At 39.2% G+C, this 20,309-nt stretch overlaps 5 protein-coding genes and 1 long non-coding RNA gene across 7 annotated transcripts; 5 read left to right on the top strand and 1 right to left on the bottom strand.

Moving 5' to 3' along the window:
- Positions 1-630: 630 nt before the first annotated feature.
- LOC106938968 (H-2 class II histocompatibility antigen, E-S beta chain) lies at positions 631-4,528 on the bottom strand. 2 transcript variants are annotated; one of them, XM_015021182.1, is made up of 6 exons: positions 4,415-4,528; positions 3,802-4,074; positions 2,852-3,065; positions 2,568-2,635; positions 2,356-2,469; positions 631-757 (listed from the first exon to the last, which is right to left on the bottom strand). In XM_015021182.1, the coding sequence occupies exons 1-6, from the start codon at positions 4,467-4,469 to the stop codon at positions 732-734; spliced, it is 750 nt and encodes a 249-aa protein (XP_014876668.1). In that variant the 5' UTR covers positions 4,470-4,528; the 3' UTR covers positions 631-731. The 2 variants fall into 2 exon arrangements, with proteins under 2 accessions (XP_014876668.1, XP_014876669.1); XM_015021183.1 differs by lacking the exons at positions 631-757; positions 2,356-2,469 and having other exon boundaries at positions 2,582-2,635; positions 2,742-3,065; positions 4,415-4,527.
- Positions 1,865-14,265, top strand: LOC106938970 (uncharacterized). The gene is made up of 3 exons (XR_001422728.1): positions 1,865-1,956; positions 7,728-7,731; positions 14,255-14,265. It is a non-coding gene; the product is annotated as an uncharacterized LOC106938970 (long non-coding RNA).
- On the top strand, positions 4,620-7,851 carry LOC106938969 (RLA class II histocompatibility antigen, DP alpha-1 chain-like). The gene is made up of 4 exons (XM_015021185.1): positions 4,620-4,731; positions 4,838-5,086; positions 7,038-7,322; positions 7,439-7,851. Exons 1-4 carry the CDS (start codon positions 4,677-4,679, stop codon positions 7,564-7,566), a joined length of 717 nt encoding a protein of 238 aa, XP_014876671.1. The 5' UTR covers positions 4,620-4,676; the 3' UTR covers positions 7,567-7,851.
- Positions 10,943-12,155, top strand: LOC106938966 (olfactory receptor 11A1-like). The gene has a single exon (XM_015021180.1). It carries the CDS (start codon positions 11,215-11,217, stop codon positions 12,136-12,138), a length of 924 nt encoding a protein of 307 aa, XP_014876666.1. The 5' UTR covers positions 10,943-11,214; the 3' UTR covers positions 12,139-12,155.
- Positions 14,266-16,729: 2,464 nt separating the features above from the next.
- On the top strand, positions 16,730-18,092 carry LOC106938967 (olfactory receptor 11H2-like). Its single transcript, XM_015021181.1, has one exon. It carries the CDS (start codon positions 16,802-16,804, stop codon positions 17,723-17,725), a length of 924 nt encoding a protein of 307 aa, XP_014876667.1. The 5' UTR covers positions 16,730-16,801; the 3' UTR covers positions 17,726-18,092.
- A 799-nt stretch (positions 18,093-18,891) lies between these two features.
- Positions 18,892-20,104, top strand: LOC106938965 (olfactory receptor 11H2-like). Its single transcript, XM_015021179.1, has one exon. The coding sequence runs from the start codon at positions 19,156-19,158 to the stop codon at positions 20,095-20,097; it is 942 nt and encodes a 313-aa protein (XP_014876665.1). The 5' UTR covers positions 18,892-19,155; the 3' UTR covers positions 20,098-20,104.
- Positions 20,105-20,309: the final 205 nt, after the last annotated feature.

Here is a 20,309-nt window from a genome sequence, read left to right as displayed (position 1 = left end):
CAGGCGTGCAATAACTCAAAGCTTGAATACAATGTAAGTGAATATTCACAGTTGGATCAATACAGTTGTCAAGGTGTGTAACCATAGCAACAAGGTGATTTTATCACAGCTGATTAACATGTGAACGGCTCCATAAAGCTACAGAACAGAACCGGGAGGGAACAGAACCATTCCTCCATGATGAGAAAAACTCTGGTGAGTCGGCCCGTCTAGCTCACCTGGATCTCCTCCTCTGTTCTGACTCAGAACCCTTTAACAAAACCGGGTCGGACAGAACAGAACCGGGTCAGATTGGGTCATCGGTTCATGCTGCAGCTGCAGAGTTCAGCCAGGAGGGGGCAGCGATGCCTTTAGGACCCGGTTCTGTCTGAACTCTGGTTCTTCTTCAGAGGATCCAAACTGGACCTCAGAACCAGAGAAGTCCGCTGGGTCTTCCTCAGCCATCAGAACCAGTTTGATCCAGTCTGGGTCGCTCACAGCGCTACTGTCAGGGTTATAGTGTTACTGCAGGTTTACTGGTTGAACTGGATCAGAACCGGGCCTGCTGGTTCTGATCCAGTTAATAACGACATTAGAGATTCTGATGGTTTATTGATTTTATTTCAGGTCCAAACATCACAGATTAAAATCTGATTATTGATGAAGATGATTAGAGGAAGATGAAGATGAAGGAGAACCAGAACCGACCTACAGAACCGGGCCAGATGGAGAACGGGAACCTTCATCCGGGCTCAGCTGATCGGAACCAGAATAGGACCTGGAAGAGAAACAATGGACCGGGTCAGAACCTGATACTGGTACTGAATTTAGAACTGGGTCAGACTGGATCTAAACTGGATTTAAACCAGTTCTGTACTGGTTCTGTTTAGGTTCTGGTCTAGTGTAATCTCAGGCCTGGTCCAAAGCCCAACGCCTGTTAAGAGTGGCTCAGTCAAAGTCACATCAGGGTTCAGGGTTGGGACACAACGGGGTCGTAAGGTCACATCAAAAATGGAGGACTGGTCCCTGCTTAGGCCTCCTGCTGCTAAAACTACAACAAAACAGACTATTTTAAATGTTCAATAAAGGTTTTTCTGCTTCCTAAGTCATTGTTGGAGGAATGTGTTTGATTTATTAAATACAGAAAATTCAATATAATCATGTTTAACAGTGAAACTAAAAATATTTCTATATTTTTGAAAACTGATTTTATTCTGCATTTCTTCCAAGTTCACATTTCCAAGATGGCAATGTGGAAATGTTGCCATTTTGGCAACATTTCCAATGTTGGAAAAAAAAAAACACATTAAAATGTTTTAATAATCAATTTATCAGTCTATTGGAATAATGGAGACATGATTTTTACCCATAAATCTGTTTTATGCAGCTAAACGTTAGTTTGGTATAAAGTGGAGCTAATAACAAAGCTCAAGTTCAGGACAAACGTACGGCACTAATGGAACTAAAATGTCATTTTTAGGAGAAACTATGAACCAAAATGTGACAATAAATTCATCAGTTTTCTCCTCCTGTAGTCTGAGAAGAAAACATTTGTTTAAAAATCATAAAAACCAAATGTTTTTCTATTCCACTCCCACAAAAAACTTAAGATATTAATTTTATAATTATGTATAAAGAAACCTCGGTAATGACTTTCTGCAAAAGAAATTCAAAATAAATATAATTTCCTGCGTTTTGTGACTGAGATTTTGAGACAATGAACATTTTTTTCAGTTGCAGCTTCATTAAAGTTTTTAGAAAGATTTTCAAAACTGGATATTTTACAATAAATCTATTCTATATTTAAGTTTTAATATAATATAATTTGTTCTACTAACAATGATGAAGAGTTAAATTATGATACATTTAATCCTCTGGCCTCCATTTTTATAGTGAAATAATTTTATTTTAGAGAGTGCTTAAATGAAATCACAAAAGCCCAATCTTTATTCCAGTATGTTAATATCTTCATTTAATGTTTTAAATTTGTCTTTCATTGGTGACAGTTTGTTTTTCTTTCCTCAGTCAGTTTGTGATTATTATTTTTATTTCGTCTTTTTTTCTGCTCAGTTTATCAAATTAAACTTACTACTAATGTGCCTTGTCATAATATTTTATTTTAATTTTCTATAAAGAATAACAAAACATTTCCATAAATTCGTCACATGCAGCAATGAATTGTGGGTAATACACTTTGCCAAACTCTGCCTGGGTGTGGACTCAGAGTAAGGATGAGGAGGACGTGGGACACACTGTGACCTTTAATGTCCAACACGAACGAGGGAGAGAGAGGATTTGGACCGGGCCTAAATGTGTTCTGGTTCTATAATGGGTGTGTCTAAACTTGCTTTAAACTGGTTCGGTTCTGGTTCTGACCTTTGAGCTTCCTGTTGTTGTAGAGGAATCCAGCCAGCAACAGGACCAGACCCATCATCAGTCCTGAGGCTCCGATGACCAACTTGTTCTTCACTGACTCTGGCATGGACGGGTCTGGAAGGACAGAGGGACAGAGACATGAGGACAGGTGAGACATGAGGACAGGTGAGACATGAGGACAGGTGAGACAGGTGTTCCGTCCTCCTTCTTACCCCAGTCGATGATCAGAGGCTCCTTCAGGCTGGCATGTTCCACCCTGCAGGAGATCCGCTCTCCAGCCCTGAAGAGAAGGAGCAGAACTGGGTCACTACCAAAAGAACCGGGTCAGAACCGGCAGGAAACTGGGTCAGGCCCTAGTGGTTCTACTGGTTCTGGTTGTGACCCACCTGGGCATGTACTTCAGCGTGGAGTGGACCGGGTAGTACCAGTGGTTCTGGTTCTAGAGGTTCTGGTTATAATGGTCCCAGTATTCCCAGTGGTTCTGGTTCTGACCCACCTGGGTGTGTACTCCAGCGTGGAGAGGACCTGATAGTACCAGTCTCCGTCCTCCATCTCGTCAGTGGTGGTGACGTCTGATGTCACTTCCTGTCCGTCTCTCAGCCACCCGACCTTGATGGTTTTAGGGAAGAAATCAAAAACTCTGCAGACCAGCATGGAGGGGTGGTGGCCAGCAGGGGGCGTCCTGGAGTAAAGCTTGGCTGTCGGAGCGACTGGGAGATTAATAAGATTATTGGTTCATTATTAAGGTCAGATTAGAAATCCATACATGATCCATGGATGTAACAGGAAGTATTTATATTATTATATCAATATTATCAGTTTATCTGCTGATTATTGATGATAAAACCAGTTTAACCAGAACTGCAGCTGCTGGGAGAACTGGAGGGAAGTGAAACTAGTTTATTAAATTCACTGTGATGATTCAGGTTATTCATCCAAACAGACCTGAGTTTTATATTGTTATAATTAGTAAATAACTATAATTATAAACAGACCAGAGTTCAAATAAAGTTATTGTTGCAGATAAATCACAGATCATTAATAATAATAGAACTGGGTGTTATAGAATGAGTCCATCTAGAACTAGATGTAACTTCAATATTTAAGCCCTACAGTGAGTTTATATTTATGAAAAATTAACAGAATTTTTTTTTCTTGGCTGTTTCCAGATTTAGTTGATTCTTTATAAGTTTCCGATTACTAAATGTTTCTGACGCTATTAATATTTCTATACATTCAATATTGATTAACTCCAGTAGTTATTACCAATCACTAATATTAGCAGTGATTGGATCTCTATAGATCAGCTGATCAGATCCATGATGAGATAAATATTGATCATTTGATGGCGTCAGAGTTCAACGTTTTAGTTAACTATAAATAAGTGATGCTCATCAGTCAGAACTGATCAGAGGATCAATCAGGAAATGATCAAATCAAACTCACCTGATTTAGTCAGAACTTTCTGGTAGTAGAGACCAACGTTGTTCAGGCAGTAGGTCTCCCTCTGGGCTTTCATCGCTGCTAGATATGAAGGATCATTGTTCCATCGTTCAGCCTCCTTCACTCCAAACTCTGTGTATCCAACAAACCTCCCCAGGCTGCTGTCAAACCTGAGCCACTCCAGCTTGTTGTAGATGGAGGACCTGATGAACTGGATGTCGCTCAGCTCAGTGGAGTTAAACACACAATGATCCACTTCACATTCTCTGAATCCATCTGGAACCGGAACAGAACCTCGGCGTTGGTTTCCCATCGGTTATGTGTTCATGTGTTCATTTGATCAACTTCACATTGAGTACCAATCAATACATTTGAATGGACTGAAGTAATGATTAAGCATATTCATGATCAATAATCAAAATATTGATCATTTTATCAGTAATGAATCTGGATCACTGATTGTCCAGCAGATTAGGTTATTGATCCGTATTGCTCTACAGACTGATGCAGTTTAAACTCTGAGTATTGATCCATATAATAACTTATTGATCAGTGATTATCAGTTACTACCAGAGTATTGATCATATTATTAGTGATTATCAGTTATTGATCATACCTGCAGAGTTTACGATGATGAAGATCAGCAGCCAGCAGAGCGGTGATGGAGCCATGTCTCTCTCTCTGTCTCTCTCTTTCCCAGTCAGAGGAACTAACTGGTTCTGATGGGAACTGCTGTAAAAATCAGAACAGAGTCACATGACCTCTGCATCGCTGGTTGCCGGGTAGAAAAGACTGAGGCTGAAGATCAGAAAGAGAAACGGATTGTGTTCCCGCAGTAGCTTCAGTTTCTCCCAGAGTCTCCGAGAGTCTGACCGGTGATGAAGATGAAGCTGCTCCTCTTCCTCAGCGGGGTCCTCTGGGTCTCTGCTGAAGGTGAGTTACACTGGTTCTGACCGGGTCCAAACTGGTCCTGATGGACCCACTGGGTTCTGGAGGCTCTGCTCCAGGTTCTTCATCAGTTTCTCTCTCTGTGTTTAAGTTCTACATGAGGACCTTCATATCACTGGATGTTCAGACTCCGATGGAGAGGACATGTACGCTCTGGACAGAGAACAGCTGTGGTACGCCGACTTCAAGAAGAAAGAAGGAGTCGACCCTCAGCCTCCTTTTATTGATCATATCAGATACTCAGAAGGAACTTATGAACTAGCTGTGGCTGATCAACAGATCTGCAGATCAAACCTGAAGGTGATTCGTACTGCCATGAAGGACATCCCAGATGAAAACGGTAAAGAACAGTAATTATTTGAACTGATTTATTTTCACCTCTGATCAGCTGATCATTTTTATAATAAAATGTTTATTATTAATAAATCACAATATTTTAATAAATTAAATCCAGTCCAGTGAGCAAACATCATGTTGTCTAAAATCTGAGATATGATGTTAATTAAAACTGTTCCAGTTTATTAGTTTATATTAATCTAATATTATAACTCTGTTAAATGTTGAGGTAAGGTAATTTTATTTATATAACACATTTTCAGCAGGCAATTCAAAGTGCTTATTATTATTAGTGCTAATTTATTAACCATTAATGACATGCAGAGCTTTATTAATATATGAAAGCAGATATTCCACTCTGTGTTGTTTCTATGTCTCAGTGCTTTCAAGCATTTTATTTCATGTGGATCAATTAATATTATTAATATTTTGCTCTTCATCTGATCCATCTGATTCATAAAATAGTTAAAATAAATAAAACTCTTCATTTTATTAACTTTATTCCATCTGACCATCAATAAGTTTGTAAAGTTAAAGAATTTATTTACAAAACTTTAAAATATGAACCAGAAACCAAAAGAAACTGAGAATAAATAACTAAAATATTCCCACTGGATAATGAGAAATAAAACAGGAATTTATAGTTTTCATCTTTATTTAATTAATAAACAATAACTGTCCTCTGCTCCCAGTAAAGACGATGATGGTTACTGGGAACATCCCATAATAGAATAAAACAAAGCAGGTGGTGCTGAAGGTCTGGGTCCGGTTCTGATCCAGTTCCTCTGAAACTATTCCATCAGTCTATTTCTAATCTCTAAGAGACCTGCTGCCCGTTAGCCCCGCCCCCCGACCAATCAGAAGGCAGCAGCTGTGTTATCAGCCAATAGTGAGTGAGCTCAGGTCAAATAGCAGGAACAGATTCAATCCACATTAAAATGACACAATGAGAAACCAGAGGAGCTGCTGGGAGGTGAGATGAAACTGGAGATGAATATCTGATTAATGATAAACTATTTATTAACCCTGACACCTGGAAACAGGCTGAGCAGCCAGATATGAAAGGACTGGGTTAAACTGCCAACACCTCAAAATGTCTGACTTTTTTAATCGTAACAATGTCCTGGAGTTCATGGTTTCAATCTGTGCCACTGAAACCACCTTGAAATATTAATTATTTTGAGTAAAGAACAACAAAACTTTACTTCTTTAAATGTGGAAACCAGGGTTCAGCTATAAACTATGAACAGTTGTTTTCTCTGGTTTCCTCCTCCTGTTTTAGCCAAAGTCCAAAGTGAATCTTTCATCATGACGTCAGACAGGATATAAACACGATGTTGAACTTAACTGTTTCAAGTTAAAGTAAAAGGTTCAGTTAATAATATGTAACTTTTAAGTTAATTCAACACATGAAAGTAAGCTGTCATCACTAAACCAAATGAATTAAGTGAGATTAATGTAAATAAATCCATAAGATGAACTTCAGTGAGCCAGAACATTCTGTAAATCCAGTAATTATTAAACTGTCCTCTCTCAAATCTACTCTAGAAAATCCACACAGATGAATACTAGACAATCTGATGTGTCCAGAGTCAGTTCATTCCTGAACCAGAGATCTAACCGGATGTCTGAAAATGAACTGACTGATGCTCAGAGACTGACTTTTCTAGAACCTGTCCTAAAGCCCTACATGTTCTAAACTCAGAGTTTTATTCAGTTTAGAATAATACAATATGGACCGACCTTTGGCTGAGTTCTGTTGCCACATGGACCTGAACCACCAAGTTTACTTTGGCTCTGTAGTTTTCTCAGGTCATCACTTCTTGTTCTGCTTCTTTCTGATCCTCTGTGCTGTGAACATTGTAGACCCTGATTGACCCACCATCAGACGTTCTGCTCTGGACCATCCTGGATCAGGTCCTGTTCCTGCAGTTAACCTCCTGGTTTCTTCTCAGACCCCCCCTACGGCATGGTGATTTACCCCAGAGACGACGTGGAGCTGGGAGAGAAGAACATCCTGATCTGTCACGTCTCTGGTTTCTATCCGGCTCCGGTCAACGTGTCCTGGACCAAAAACGAACAGAAAGTGACTGAAGGAACCAGCATCAACGCTCCCTTCCTCAACAAGGACTTCACCTTCACCCAGATCTCCAGGCTGCAGTTCGTCCCTCAGATGGGAGACATCTACAGCTGCTCCGTGGAGCATCCAGCTCTGACTGTACCACTGACCAGGACCTGGGGTGAGGAGACTTTAACTAGACAGGAAGCATCAACAGGAACATTTATTTTAGTTATTAACCGATTAATCCTTATTAAATCAAACGTCCTGATGTTTCTCGTTTCTCTCTGTCTCCAGATGTGGAAACGGACAATCCTCAGTACGGTCTCGGTCCGTCTATCTTCTGTGTAGTCAGTCTGACCATCGGCCTGGTAGGAGCCGCTGTGGGAATTTACTTCCTGATCAAAAGGAACAAGCGCAGCTGATTGGCTGAAGCTGATTGATTGATTGTTTATCAGTGAGTTATGTTCAGTTTTAAACCATTTCTTGTGAGTCTCTGTGTTGTCCTGTCTTTTCCCCTTGATTGTTCCCAGGCGTTTCTCGTTCTGTGATTATCCTATGGAGTGATTGAAAATAGTCTCGAAAGATTTGTGCGTGTGTAAAAACGGATTTGTAACTCGTGTAAGCGTCTTTGTGTGTAAGTTTGGATACTTGTATCTGTGATACATGATTTGTGTTGAGAGTAAAAATAATTAAAAACCTCTTCTCTACTCGTCACCGTTCTCTCAATACCCAGATCTATAATGGTGTCGTTTTGTATCAGTGGAACCAGAAATGTAACAAAACAGATCGTTTTCCAAATACAATCATGGTTTATTGAACAATCAGACATATAAGATTCACATAACACCTCTTAGTGGTCACAAACCCCGACGAGACAAAAGATAATTACCTGACAAAATGACAATACAGAGAGGCAAAGAAAATTTCTTTTGTTTTTACAAATTGTGATACAGGTGTGCAATACCTCAATAACTCAAAGGTTGAATACAATATAAATGAATATTCAGTTGTTTATTTTACTGTAGAAAAATTTTTATTTTTCTAGTGAACTTTCAAGCTTTTCATAATATGTCTAAATGAAATTGAAATAACACGTTTCTGGCATTTATTTTAGACCAAGTGGATAAAAGAAACAGATTCACTCACTGAAATGAAATCTTAAAAACAAAAAAAATTAGAAATCACATTCAGCACATTTTTTTGCAATTGGCAAATTAACGAATGCTTGATTTCTAAGATGAACACGGTCAATTTTTCTAAACAATTAAGAAAAAATATGCGACCAGAATGTGGCACCACTGACAACACTGTAGTAGGTATGCCGGGCCAGCCAGTGGCACTGTAACAGAAAGATGTAAAAAAAAAACTCCAAACAGCACCATGTTTGTTTGTTAGAGCAAGGAGCACAGATTTGAGGTTCTGTCCTGATCTGGTTCATTTAGCAACTGTTCTATATTGTTTGTACTTAAACAAGAGTAAAAAAAAAATCTAATTTAATCCTCAGTATACCAGAGAATAAGCATAAGATAATGCACTACTGCATTAGCACTGCTGCATTAGCACTACTGCATTAGCAGTAATGCAGTAGTTACAGCTACTAAGATGTGAAACTGTGGAATAAATAAACTGTTTTCGGATCACTTGAAAGAGCATTACAAACAGAACTTGAAGGGATAAAGAGAGGAATAGGCACACAACAGATTGGTAGACAAGACGAACAGTGAGTAAGAGATGAACTGGTTGAGTGAGGGTCAGGGTTTGCCCTCAGTTCACCCTTGTGTTTACAAACGAGGTCCAACTGACCCCACACCCGTATCACTTGTATCATTTGCCTCAGTCCTCGCACGCACAAGGGTTCAGTGGGTCCACTCAACACACTTCAGGATCATTAGAAAACATTTTGAAAGCTACAAGCTTTCAGTCTCAGTGATACCAGAAACCCCAACGTAAAACATAACATAAAAGACCCATCAGTTTCACCTGGAAACCACCGTGAAGGAGGAGCTGTCACGAACTGATGTAACAACTTTAGAAAATGTGCTTTTTTATTGTTATGTTTGAAAATTCACCAAATCCTGATTAACACTGAAGAATCTTATATACATATACTATATGTTTTCAATATTTTATTTATTTTGGTAAATACTAGTATCTGTACTGTCACTTTAAGAGAGCATCTTATGACGTCAGTACTGTCCTACCCTCAGTTGGCGCCAGGCTGCCTGAGAAGAGGTAGGACATTTTCTTTGCTTTTGGTCAAGCTCGCATTTTATGAAATATTTAAAACAATTGTAAGTACATGCAGCTGTGAATTTCTATTTGTTTTAATACCTACAGAGGAGTATTTTTCTTTACAAGTTAAGAACATTTTTCTTAAATGTTGAGCAGATATTATTAGTTAGTCACTTATGCTATTTATAATAACTGCAGAGATTTTCTGTTGTTAATCGAATCGGCCATGTTGGTAATATATTTTTGCTGAAGTCTGAATTCCTGTGAATAGACAGCACGACGCTAAGTAGTTTTAGCGTCGTTAACGTTAACGTCATTTCCCGAAAACGTCCATACATTAATCAAAATCTCAGGCTTCGGTTATTCCATGCAAATGTGTGGATGACCAAAACTGACATAATTAAAAATAAAAGCAGAAATATTATATTGTTTTTCCTTTTACTTACATATGCGTTTTCATCAAGAAATGTATTTTTCTTTTGCCTTTTTCTTATACAAGCTGTCGTTCTGTCACCATTGCCTCGTCTCCTCTTTTTACTTACCCATCTGAATTTCTGACTCATGCAAACGAGGTGGAGTGTGTTCCTGGTCCAACAGGGTCCATGTGCATGCCTGTGCTTTTGGCCTTGGTTTAGCAACAGAAGTATAGTTTTGGAGGGAGCACAAAGACAGTTTGTGTCCGAGTTGTTAAGGGAAGCTGCGAATAGACTGGATGAGTTGGAAGGTGCTAAGTTTTCAGTTAGACTTATGTAATTTTGTCGAAGACGTTATGTATATTGTAATCTTATTAGCATCCGCCGTTCAACTCCACAAGCACAAGGCCCCACGAGAAAAGACCAAGGAGCAACACAAGTAAGTATTTTTTTCCCCTTCCTGTAGCTCTACTGGAATATTATTTCTTTGTTAAGCCACTTATTTTAAATTTAAAACAAACAGAAATGACATTTGTTCTCATTTTATTTAGTGGAAGACAAAGACTCCATTGATAACAGAGCTTAGCAGATAAGTGTTACTTTTTTGAATTTGTGTTGTGCATTATCTTTCACAGCTCTGATGAACTCACAAACTGTCTCTACCAAAACTTTCCAAAGTTGAGGACTGCTGGCGGCTATGAGTTGCTCAAATGTTCTGGTAACACAGAAGATTTCTGGACTACGTTGAGCCTCGCTGCATCGTCCTCAGCCTTAGATATATTTCCAACGTAGTCTTACCAGAGGTGCAAGCCCTCATTTCCAACACCATTGAGAAGCTAATAGCCATTCGGCTAAATTTATTACAGTCTTCGTGGACTTTATGAGTTCAGGCAGATCTGTACTAAGTAGATCACAAATAAAAATCATTGTAGTTCATTAAAATGTTACATTTTGGGTATAGAGATTAAAATATTTGAAGTATAGTGGGTGTATAATTGTTAAATAAGTGAACCAATACCATGAACAATCAACTGATTGAGTTGATCAACCAACTCAATCAACAAGTTAGGTTTTATTTTGTATATAGTCTACTATATTTTAACTGTTGAATACTTGTGGACTGATTAGCATATTTGTGAATCAAAATGTTTGTTTTGTCTAGCTAGTTGATATAGACAATGTGAGAGCCATAGTGATGTCACTGTTTTGTGAAAAACACTAACTAGTTGGCCAGGCCTAGAGAGACAACATCCTTGGAGGGGAAAGCTGTCTAATAAAAAACTTTCCACAGACGCACACTAGCGTCATAACGCACCAGATTCAGGTAACGAAGGCGACGCGTGCTGTGAACTGGATATTGATGAAACTGTCACAGTTGTTTGTGTCTTTACTGACTGAAACTTCGAAGAATGTTTTAGCACAACCATGGATGGTAAAGTAAACGTTACCTACATAACTCTGTCCGGATACGTAGATCTGAACAAATACAGATATTTTTACTTTTCTGTTATTTTTACGGTGTACGTTTTGATCATTTGCAGCAATGCTACTATTTTGTATCTCATCTGGATTCATAAAAACCTCCATGAGCCGATGTACATCTTTATCGCAGGTTTGTTGTTTAACTGTGTTATTTACAGCACCAACATTTACCCAAAGCTTCTGGTCGACTTTTTGTCTGAAGAACCGATCGTATCGTATTCGGCCTGCCTTTTACAGTTTTTCATCTTTTATTCTGTGGCTGGCTCAGAGTTCCTCCTGCTAGCAGCCATGGCCTTCGACAGATATGTGGCGATTTGTAAACCTCTGAGGTATAGAAATATAATGAAAAGAAGTACTGTCAGTGCTTTCCTGATCATAGCTTGGTGTTTTCCTGCTTGCCATCTCGCTGTGCTGGCCATACTGAGTGCCAAAGCGAAACTGTGCAACTTTAACTTGGACGGGATCATTTGCAACAACAAGATGTACACAATTCACTGTGTGAGATCAAGAGCGCTGACCATATTTGGTGTCGTTGCTTTATTCGATTTCGCAATTCTTCCCACCCTTTTCACAGTTTTTACATACGCAAAGATATTCATGACGTCGTATCGGAGCTGTAAAGAATCCAGGAAAACGGCTGTGCAGACCTGCGTGCCCCACCTGCTGGTTCTGACCAGCTACTTCTGTGTGATGACATACGATGTAATTGTAGCTCGAGTGGAGTCGGATTTCTCCAAAACCGCAGGCTTTATAATGACGATACAAACGTTTCTGTATCACCCTCTGATAAATCCATTCATGTACGGGTTCAAGATGAAGGAGATCAATAAACATCTGAAGACGTTGCTCTGTTCAGCCAAAGCATGAAGCAGTTCTTTCTGAAATTATTATGAAATATCTCATACTACATCTATTGTATCAGTAAGCTGACCATATTTTAAAATAATCCAAGCATTCAAATTCCCATAGCAGGTTCATGTCTGCAGGTTTTCAAACTTTTTAATAAATAAACACTTCTGGCATCATTTTTTACTGCATCCTTTAATGACCCTATGTGCAAAATGGCTGAGATTGTGTTTAGTTAATTTTTTGCAATGTGAAAGGAATAATTATATTTGAGCCAATCTGTATATGGGTCAGTTAAATGTAATGATGTATGAAGGGCATGAATAGGCTTCAGGAGAAAGGAACATTTTGACACAGATGTCTTTCCACAATTTGCCTTGTTTGGAGCCAGAAAGACTGAGATATTTTTCCACTGTATGAAAAAATCTATTTCACAACTTGCACAAGAGGTTACATGTCAATATTGAATTTATTGACTTCATCAAAATATCTTGCATTGTCTGCCTTGTTCGAGATTTTCTAAATCCTGTCGTATGAGTCTGTGTTCTTACTTTTGTTTGAATAAATTTCATCACCGTTTTCTATTCATCTTGTCTTTAAAAAATAGCTTGAGATTAGTGGATAAAACCAGGCCACTCTAAATATTTGTGCTGGGTTTTTTAGCCTTTCTGGGGTTTTGGAGAGTCACTGATATGTTTCACATCATTGTTATACTCCATACTGTCATGATGTTGGACCCAAATGCAGAGAGGTGGAGGAAGTAGCTGAGTTTGGTGATTTAATAATAAAAGAAAGATAAAAATAAGACCAAAACAAATCCAGAAGCATCCAGGCGGGAAACACAGAAAATCACAAAACATTGACGGGAGAAGAGACTGAGGAGGGAGCTGTGAGAAGACCTGGGCTGATGAGTTAACTGATTACAGGTGTGGGTAGTTAGAGCAGGAGCCAGGCTGAGGACAAAGAGAGGAAGTGGCACAAGGGAACAGGAAATAAAACAAACACCAAAGAATAACTTTGACAAAAGAAGCATGAATATCTGGAACAGAGAATATCTAGAAATAAGAAAAATCATAACTAGAATCACTAAGGAAGAACAAAAGTGCAAAAACAGGACAACTTCAGGAAAAATAATATATTTTTGCCTTGTTACCCTAGACATAGTTTTTTTTGTTATTGAATCTAAATGTATCTTTACTCATTAAAAGTCAGACAATAAAATGACAAGTTTGTTTTCCCCAAGTATGTGATACACTGCTCCACTATCAATGTGTCTTAAGTGATCCTTTAGCACAGGATCAAATGTCCACGTCTTTTACAAAGCTCCCATTGTTGGCCTGATGTAATGTGCTACCAGGTTTCTTCCTGCCAGTGACTGGATGATGCTAATTAAGCCTGGAGCTTAATCAGTAATTAGAGACGCTGGAGCACGTCTGTCTCTCCAGCGATTCTTTTCTGCCTCCACAAGGCCCATTTCAGTCTCATCAACAGTTTTACCTTTTGAAAGATGGAAAGAAAATTCCTTCCATTTTACCACATCGTTACAATAATCTCCACTGTTGTCTTGGTGGTGCCCCAATGTTACCCCAATTGCGCTGTGCTTCGGTTGATAGTTTTGAGGACTTTTGGAAGAATAATGGGCCTCAGAAGCAGTAGTCTGCATCTTTAACTCTTGAATAAGTCCGCCTGACTTTTTCCCCATTGTCCAGCTGTTTGTAGACATAATGACAATGAAAGCTTCGACCATCATGCCTTTTGGGGACGGAAAAGCTGTCCTTAGCAGGAAGTGGTCCTGTCCTCACCGGTTCAGTCCTGTCTAGATCTGAGAGGACAGATGGCCTCTCAGCTGGGTGGAGCTGATGATCCGTGGTGTGAATGGGACTTTGATGTGGAAGCTTCTGAGGAAGAGACAAAAGAATGACAATGATTTACAATAAGGCATTCTGTTAGGCATTGCAAAGCCTGTTGTCCTGTAAATCTAATATTATGTGGCTGCACGTTTCTCTAGAAAAAATGCACTTATTTTAAAACAGTTGAATTATCACACTTAGCATTATGTAATTATGTGCAGGACCAGGATGCTGGTTAATTTAATACAAAATATTAAAATTACTAACACATGTTCTTCTGGTGGCAGGTCCTGCTTTTTGTCTTCTGTAAGATGTTCAATGTCATCTTCATCACCAATAACAATAGGCTCAAACAGATTGGTGTAGTCTCTGTGGAGCAAACAGGTGTACACAATATAGATGGGGAAAAAAGCATAAGGATGTACTACCAGCTTTCCTTAACGAAACATTCAATTTATGTCAGAAGTTACAACATTCAAAGTAAATCAATGTACAATAGATGTATCAGTGTCACTTTGTCATGATGACACTACACACACTCTTCTTCTGCATGACAGAAGCCCCTACACACCTGTACCAGGAGCTCTGGGCAGTGAGACATTGACTGGTGTCTTGATTATTGGGGTCATCCAATCCATAACCTGAAAACCGAGAAAAGACGAGTAAAACTTAATGATTGACCAATCTATAGTTATATTAATATTTAAATATTTTACTTAAAGGTTTGATATTACACATAGGGCCCCCATGTTGACTCAAGCCCAGGGGCCCACATCCTCCTAAATCCGGCCCTGCCTACTCTCTCACTAAGCTAGCTTGAAACCTCAGGGGCTCAACACTGTTTATTTTACCCTCCCACTTTGTTTCTGTCCAGAGTAGCGTTCACATTTTCAGTCTGGCCCTTCTCTGTGTGGAGGCAGAAAACAATGTGTAAAGCTTTTGCAAAGCCCCAAAGTAGCTTGTGGTATCAATGGATCCTTTTGAGCATCTGCCAGAACCAATTTCAGTGAATGAGCTCCACAAGGAAAAACACAAAAGAGCTCTGGGGTTGACCTGAAGAAGTCGAGCCTGAACTCCTTTTTGTCCCTCTCATGTTGGCCTCATTGCCAAATGACTGACCTCTGCAGTCCTCTTCTGGTTTCTTCAGAAGTAAGGAGGCCAAATGCTTCCCTGTGGATTCTTCTTCTGCCTCCCAAAACCCCATGAAATGCTCCTTAACTGGGGACTTCTCCAGTAGTGAACCAGTTCGAATCACAACGGATAACTTACCGGTGTGGCTGATATCTGTAGTGAAATCTAGAACTGTAGAAAAAAATGTTGCTTGTTTAATGAAGCACTACAACATGTAGATTTCTGGTTTGCACACGTCTGCAAACCAGAAGTGTGCGAATTGTCTCTGTCAGAATTGAAGGCCAGTCATCAGGGTCAGCAGACAGGCGCTCTTCCTCAGCAGCAGGAGTTGGTGGAAAATAAAATGTGCTCCCCTCTCCACGCACACACACTTGAAGATTCCCTGCTTGGAGGATGTAGATGTAAATTGGTTTTCGTCCTCAGGAGTAGACAACATACGTAGAAACACATTTTTGGGTGAAGTCAAGGGTAGTTTCTGTCCCTGCCTGAGGGCAGCTGAAGATTCCTGGTCAGCTGAGGAAGAGGATGGCTGCTCATCCTGGCCTGCGGCAGCTGCCCATGTCGCCCATATCAGAAACCACCATCCTGGCAAGGTCTATTCAGGGGTCTTGGAGAGGAGGGTCCATCGGATATTTGAATGTCAGATTCAGGAAGAGTAGTGTGGTTTTCATCCTGGCCGTGGACCAGGACAAGCTCTACATTCTCAACAGGATCCTGGAGGGTTCGTGGAAGTCCACCCAACCAATCTACATGTCCTTTGTTAACTTGGAGGAGGCGTTCGATCATGTCCCACTGGGAATCCTGTGGGGGGTTCTCCAGGAGTATGGGGTACCGGGCCCTTTGATACTGGCTGCTAGGTCCCTGTATGACCAGAGTCTGGTCCGCATTGCCGGCAGTAAGTCAGGATTGTTTCCGGTGAGAACTGGACTCAGCCAAGGCTGCCCTTTGTCACCAATTCTGCTCACAACATTTATGAATAGAATTTCTACAGCCAAGTTGTTGAGGGGATTCATTTTGGATCCACTTCAACTGGAGGAGCCAGTTGGGCATCTGGTTATGATGGCAGCCACCAGACGGAGACCCAGAGGAAGACCTGGAAGCTGGAACAAGAGGCTGGGGAGAGAAAAGTCTGGGTGTCTCTGCTTAGGCAATGGATGGACGGATTGATGGATGGACGGATGGATGGATGGCCTTCTTTAAAATTGTTTTATTCTTTCTGATTTTTAGAAAGACGCTTGACCTGTTTAGTGTGTAGTGAGAGGAATCCCTATTTACAGGTAATTATTTATACTTGTAGCATAATTGATACATCAGATAATTAATTGTATTTGTAGAATACTGTGGTTTGTTTATTGCTACCATTGAGCATTTAGTTTTAATACCGCGTCTTCATAACAATCACTCTGTCTTCTTTATCTTTGTACGAAATGCAATATTTACAATAACACCGTGTGTCTGAAAGGTTGTGTAATGATACTGTATACAGTGGGGCCTTCAGAGATTACAGCCTTCAGAGGGGAGGGGAAGATCTTATAAAAAGCAACCATTCAGCAGAGTCTGACTACAGTTTTGTAAATTCTCCTGATCATAACACACAAAATGCAACTGCAGGTAAAGATACGTACTGAGAATGCTAATACTATCATGTGATGAAAGTGTTTAAACTGAATTTACCTGTCTGAAGAATTTCAGTAGAGAACATCATGGAAGACCAGATTAACATCACCTACATAAGTCTGTCTGGGTATGTAGATCTGAACAGATACAGATACTTTTACTTTTTCGTTGTACTCACTGTGTACATCTTAACAGTCTGCAGCAATGCTACTATTCTGTATCTCATCTGGATTCACAAAAACCTCCATGAGCCGATGTACATCTTCATCGCAGCTTTGCTGTTTAACGGTCTTCTTTACAGCACCAACATTTACCCAAAGCTTTTGATCGACTTCTTATCTGAAAAACCGAATGTGTCGTATTCGGCTTGTCTTTTACAGTTCTTTTTGTTTTACTCCTTTGGTTTTGCAGAGTTCCTCCTGTTAGCGGCCATGGCCTTTGACAGATATGTGGCCATATGTAAACCTCTAAGATACAAAAGAATTATGAGAAAAAGTCATGTGGACATTTTCCTGGTTCTAGCTTGGTTTCTACCTGCTTGTTATCTTGCAGTGCAGGCAACACTGAGCTATCAAGCTAAATTATGTGCATTTAACTTGGAAGGAATATTTTGCAACAACACTATTTATGCCCTTCAGTGTGTGAGATCAACAACCATCACTGTAGTGGGGATTGTAGCTTTATTACATGTTGTAGTGCTTCCTATGCTCTTCACTACCTTCACGTATGCAAACATATTTAGAATATCTTACCGCAGCTCTAAGCAGTCCAGGAAAACAACAGTAGAGACCTGCGTGCCTCACCTGCTGGTTCTGACCAGCTACTTCTGTTTGATGACGTACGATGTAATTATAGCTCGAGTTCAGTCCGATTTCCCCAGAATTGCACGATTCATAATGACGATGCAGATATCCCTGTATCACCCTTTGTTTAACCCGTTCATTTATGGTTTTAAAATGAAGGAAATTAATAAACATCTGAAGAGATTGTTCAGCTCAGTAATTCAGTGATTTTATTTTAATTTCATTTTGAGTTTCATTGCTTTCAAATCATTTTACTGCATCTCAATTTGGTATTCAAAATGTAAACAATGTAATTTACATTCGTCTAGGTTCAGGTTTAGCCGTGTTCATTGTTTCCATTGTGACGTAACCGATCATTACAAGGAATGTTTTAAATGTCCACTGGAATCAACAGGAATGCTTCCTGATTGTTGCAGCCATTAATTCACTGGACTACGTAAAATATAACCTACCTAAACAGCGTCTTGTTTAACCCAACCTCCATTTACTTTCTTTGTAATTACAGAATTTCACTGCGTTCCACTTCGGGAACACGGTTTGGTGTCTTTCCTGATGATGTGTGTGATGATGTATTACTGAAAATAAATACTCTAAGGGAAGATGTTTTTGAGAGATTAATCATGCAAATTTCTGATTATTTGACTGATTGATGGCCAGTAAAAAAAAAAAAAAAGTTAAAGTCTAGACTGGACTTTCCTTTCTTAATGGGACATTTCCTCATTGATCAGTAAAGAAAAAAACTTGTTTAAGCTACATTTGTAAATATCTTTGATTGTGGTGACGCTATTTTAGCTGCTTCTTCTGCATATATGTGTTCTTTGGATTTTATACATGCATTTGTTGTATGGTGTACTTCTAAAACTGGATGACACATGGGCATGTAACTTTGTGAAAACTTGTACTTAATAAACTGCTTTTATATTTAAATATGCTTTTAATACTTTCAAACACTTGCTGGGATTTCAAGCTGGCTCCTCTTTTCTGCTGGAAACACTCAAACCTGACTTTGTTACACAGATTCTGACCAAAACTTAGGGAAATAAAGTCTTAATCATATCCTATAACATAAAATATTTAATTTCTAAGTCTGTTCTGGGATTGTACGACTCAGAAGCTGTAAAGACAAACTGTTTATTTAGGCTTATGCTGACATCAGCATAATGCTCTTCAAAGTAAAGATCATATTCTCCTCATTTTTATCAGCAGCATTCATTTATTTTCAGGTAACTATGTTAAACTTAAAGAAAACATTTTTAAAGCCTTCATTGTGTTATGTAAGCTTTGCTATGAAGGTGTATTTGTCAAAAGTTTGAACCAGAAAGTTAGGAACAGTAAAAATAACTCTCCCAAACACACATGTTCATAAAACTCCTTGATGGTGTCATGATGGATAATTTTACCTTTGGATAATTATGCCCAGAGCAGGGTTCAGAAACCATCTTAGTGCCCTCCACCCTGCAGAGGGGAGGGCAGGAACTTATAAAACAAACATTCAACAGACTCAGATACGTATTCGGAGCTTCTGCTGGTCACTGGAAGTTCGACTGCAGATCATTACTTGTATTGTGAATTGGACGTTGATCAAACTGTATTACATTTGAACTGAATCTGTCTGAAGAATTTCAGTAGAGAACATCATGGAAGACCAGATTAACATTACCTACATAACTCTGTCTGGGTATGTAGATCTGAACAGATACAGATACTTTTACTTTTTCGTTGTACTCACTGTGTACATCTTAACAGTCTGCAGCAATGCTACTATTCTGTATCTCATCTGGATTCACAAAAACCTCCATGAGCCGATGTACATCTTCATCGCAGCTTTGCTGTTTAACGGTCTTCTTTACAGCACCAACATTTACCCAAAGCTTTTGATCGACTTCTTATCTGAAAAACCGAATGTGTCGTATTCGGCTTGTCTTTTACAGTTCTTTTTGTTTTATTCTTTTGGTTGCTCAGAGTTCCTCCTGTTAGCAGCCATGGCCTTCGACAGATATGTGGCCATATGTAAACCTCTGAGGTATAGAAATATAATGAAAAGAAGTACTGTTAACATTTTCCTGGTTCTAGCTTGGTTTCTACCTGCTTGTTATCTTGCAGTGCAGGCAACACTGAGCTATCAAGCTAAATTATGTGCATTTAACTTGGAAGGAATATTTTGCAACAACACTATTTATGCCCTTCAGTGTGTGAGATCAACAACCATCACTGTAGTGGGGATTGTAGCTTTATTACATGTTGTAGTGCTTCCTATGCTCTTCACTACCTTCACGTATGCAAACATATTTAGAATATCTTACCGCAGCTCTAAGCAGTCCAGGAAAACAACAGTAGAGACCTGCGTGCCTCACCTGCTGGTTCTGACCAGCTACGTCTGTTTGATGACGTACGATGTAGTTATAGCCCGAGTTCAGTCCGATTTCCCCAGAATTGCACGATTCATAATGACGATGCAGATATCCCTGTATCACCCTTTGTTTAACCCGTTCATTTATGGTTTTAAAATGAAGGAAATTAATAAACATCTGAGGAGATTGTTCAGCTCGGCCAAAAAAGTGCAAGCAGTAATTGGGTGATTTTTTTTTTTTTTCATAACTGCTCTCAAATCCGTTTCCTGAATCTCATTTGGTTTTCAGTGTCATTATGACTTAAATGATTCTGGATTCCATTTAAAACACATTTGATGTTTTAATTATTTAACTGCAAGCAATCAAAATTGTATTACTGCGCTTGTGTTACTGGCTTAATGATAAAATTGTGAAAAAATTATTTCATCATTACACCAGTA

Source organism: Poecilia latipinna, unplaced genomic scaffold (assembly GCF_001443285.1).
Source record: "Poecilia latipinna isolate Pla-1442-1.1 unplaced genomic scaffold, P_latipinna-1.0 Scaffold2735, whole genome shotgun sequence".
Lineage (NCBI taxonomy): Eukaryota > Metazoa > Chordata > Actinopteri > Cyprinodontiformes > Poeciliidae > Poecilia > Poecilia latipinna.
This window is presented reverse-complemented; position numbering and strand designations above follow the sequence as displayed.

What these genes read in the sequence shown, in the direction of transcription:
- LOC106938966 (XM_015021180.1), top strand. Translation starts at nt 11,215, where the DNA reads ATGGATGGTAAAGTAAACGTTACCTACATAACTCTGTCCGGATACGTA.
- LOC106938965 (XM_015021179.1), top strand. Translation starts at nt 19,156, where the DNA reads ATGGAAGACCAGATTAACATTACCTACATAACTCTGTCTGGGTATGTA.
- LOC106938969 (XM_015021185.1), top strand. Translation starts at nt 4,677, where the DNA reads ATGAAGATGAAGCTGCTCCTCTTCCTCAGCGGGGTCCTCTGGGTCTCT. An exon ending in CCTCTGGGTCTCTGCTGAAG is followed by an intron (nt 4,732 to 4,837) that starts GTGAGTTACACT and finishes TCTGTGTTTAAG; the next exon opens with TTCTACATGAGGACCTTCAT. An exon ending in GGACATCCCAGATGAAAACG is followed by an intron (nt 5,087 to 7,037) that starts GTAAAGAACAGT and finishes GTTTCTTCTCAG; the next exon opens with ACCCCCCCTACGGCATGGTG.
- LOC106938968 (XM_015021182.1), bottom strand. Translation starts at nt 4,469, where the DNA reads ATGGCTCCATCACCGCTCTGCTGGCTGCTGATCTTCATCATCGTAAAC. An exon ending in ACGCTGGAGTACACACCCAG is followed by an intron (nt 2,636 to 2,851) that starts GTGGGTCAGAAC and finishes CCTTCTCTTCAG; the next exon opens with GGCTGGAGAGCGGATCTCCT. An exon ending in GCCTCTGATCATCGACTGGG is followed by an intron (nt 2,470 to 2,567) that starts GTAAGAAGGAGG and finishes CTGTCCTTCCAG; the next exon opens with ACCCGTCCATGCCAGAGTCA.
- LOC106938967 (XM_015021181.1), top strand. Translation starts at nt 16,802, where the DNA reads ATGGAAGACCAGATTAACATCACCTACATAAGTCTGTCTGGGTATGTA.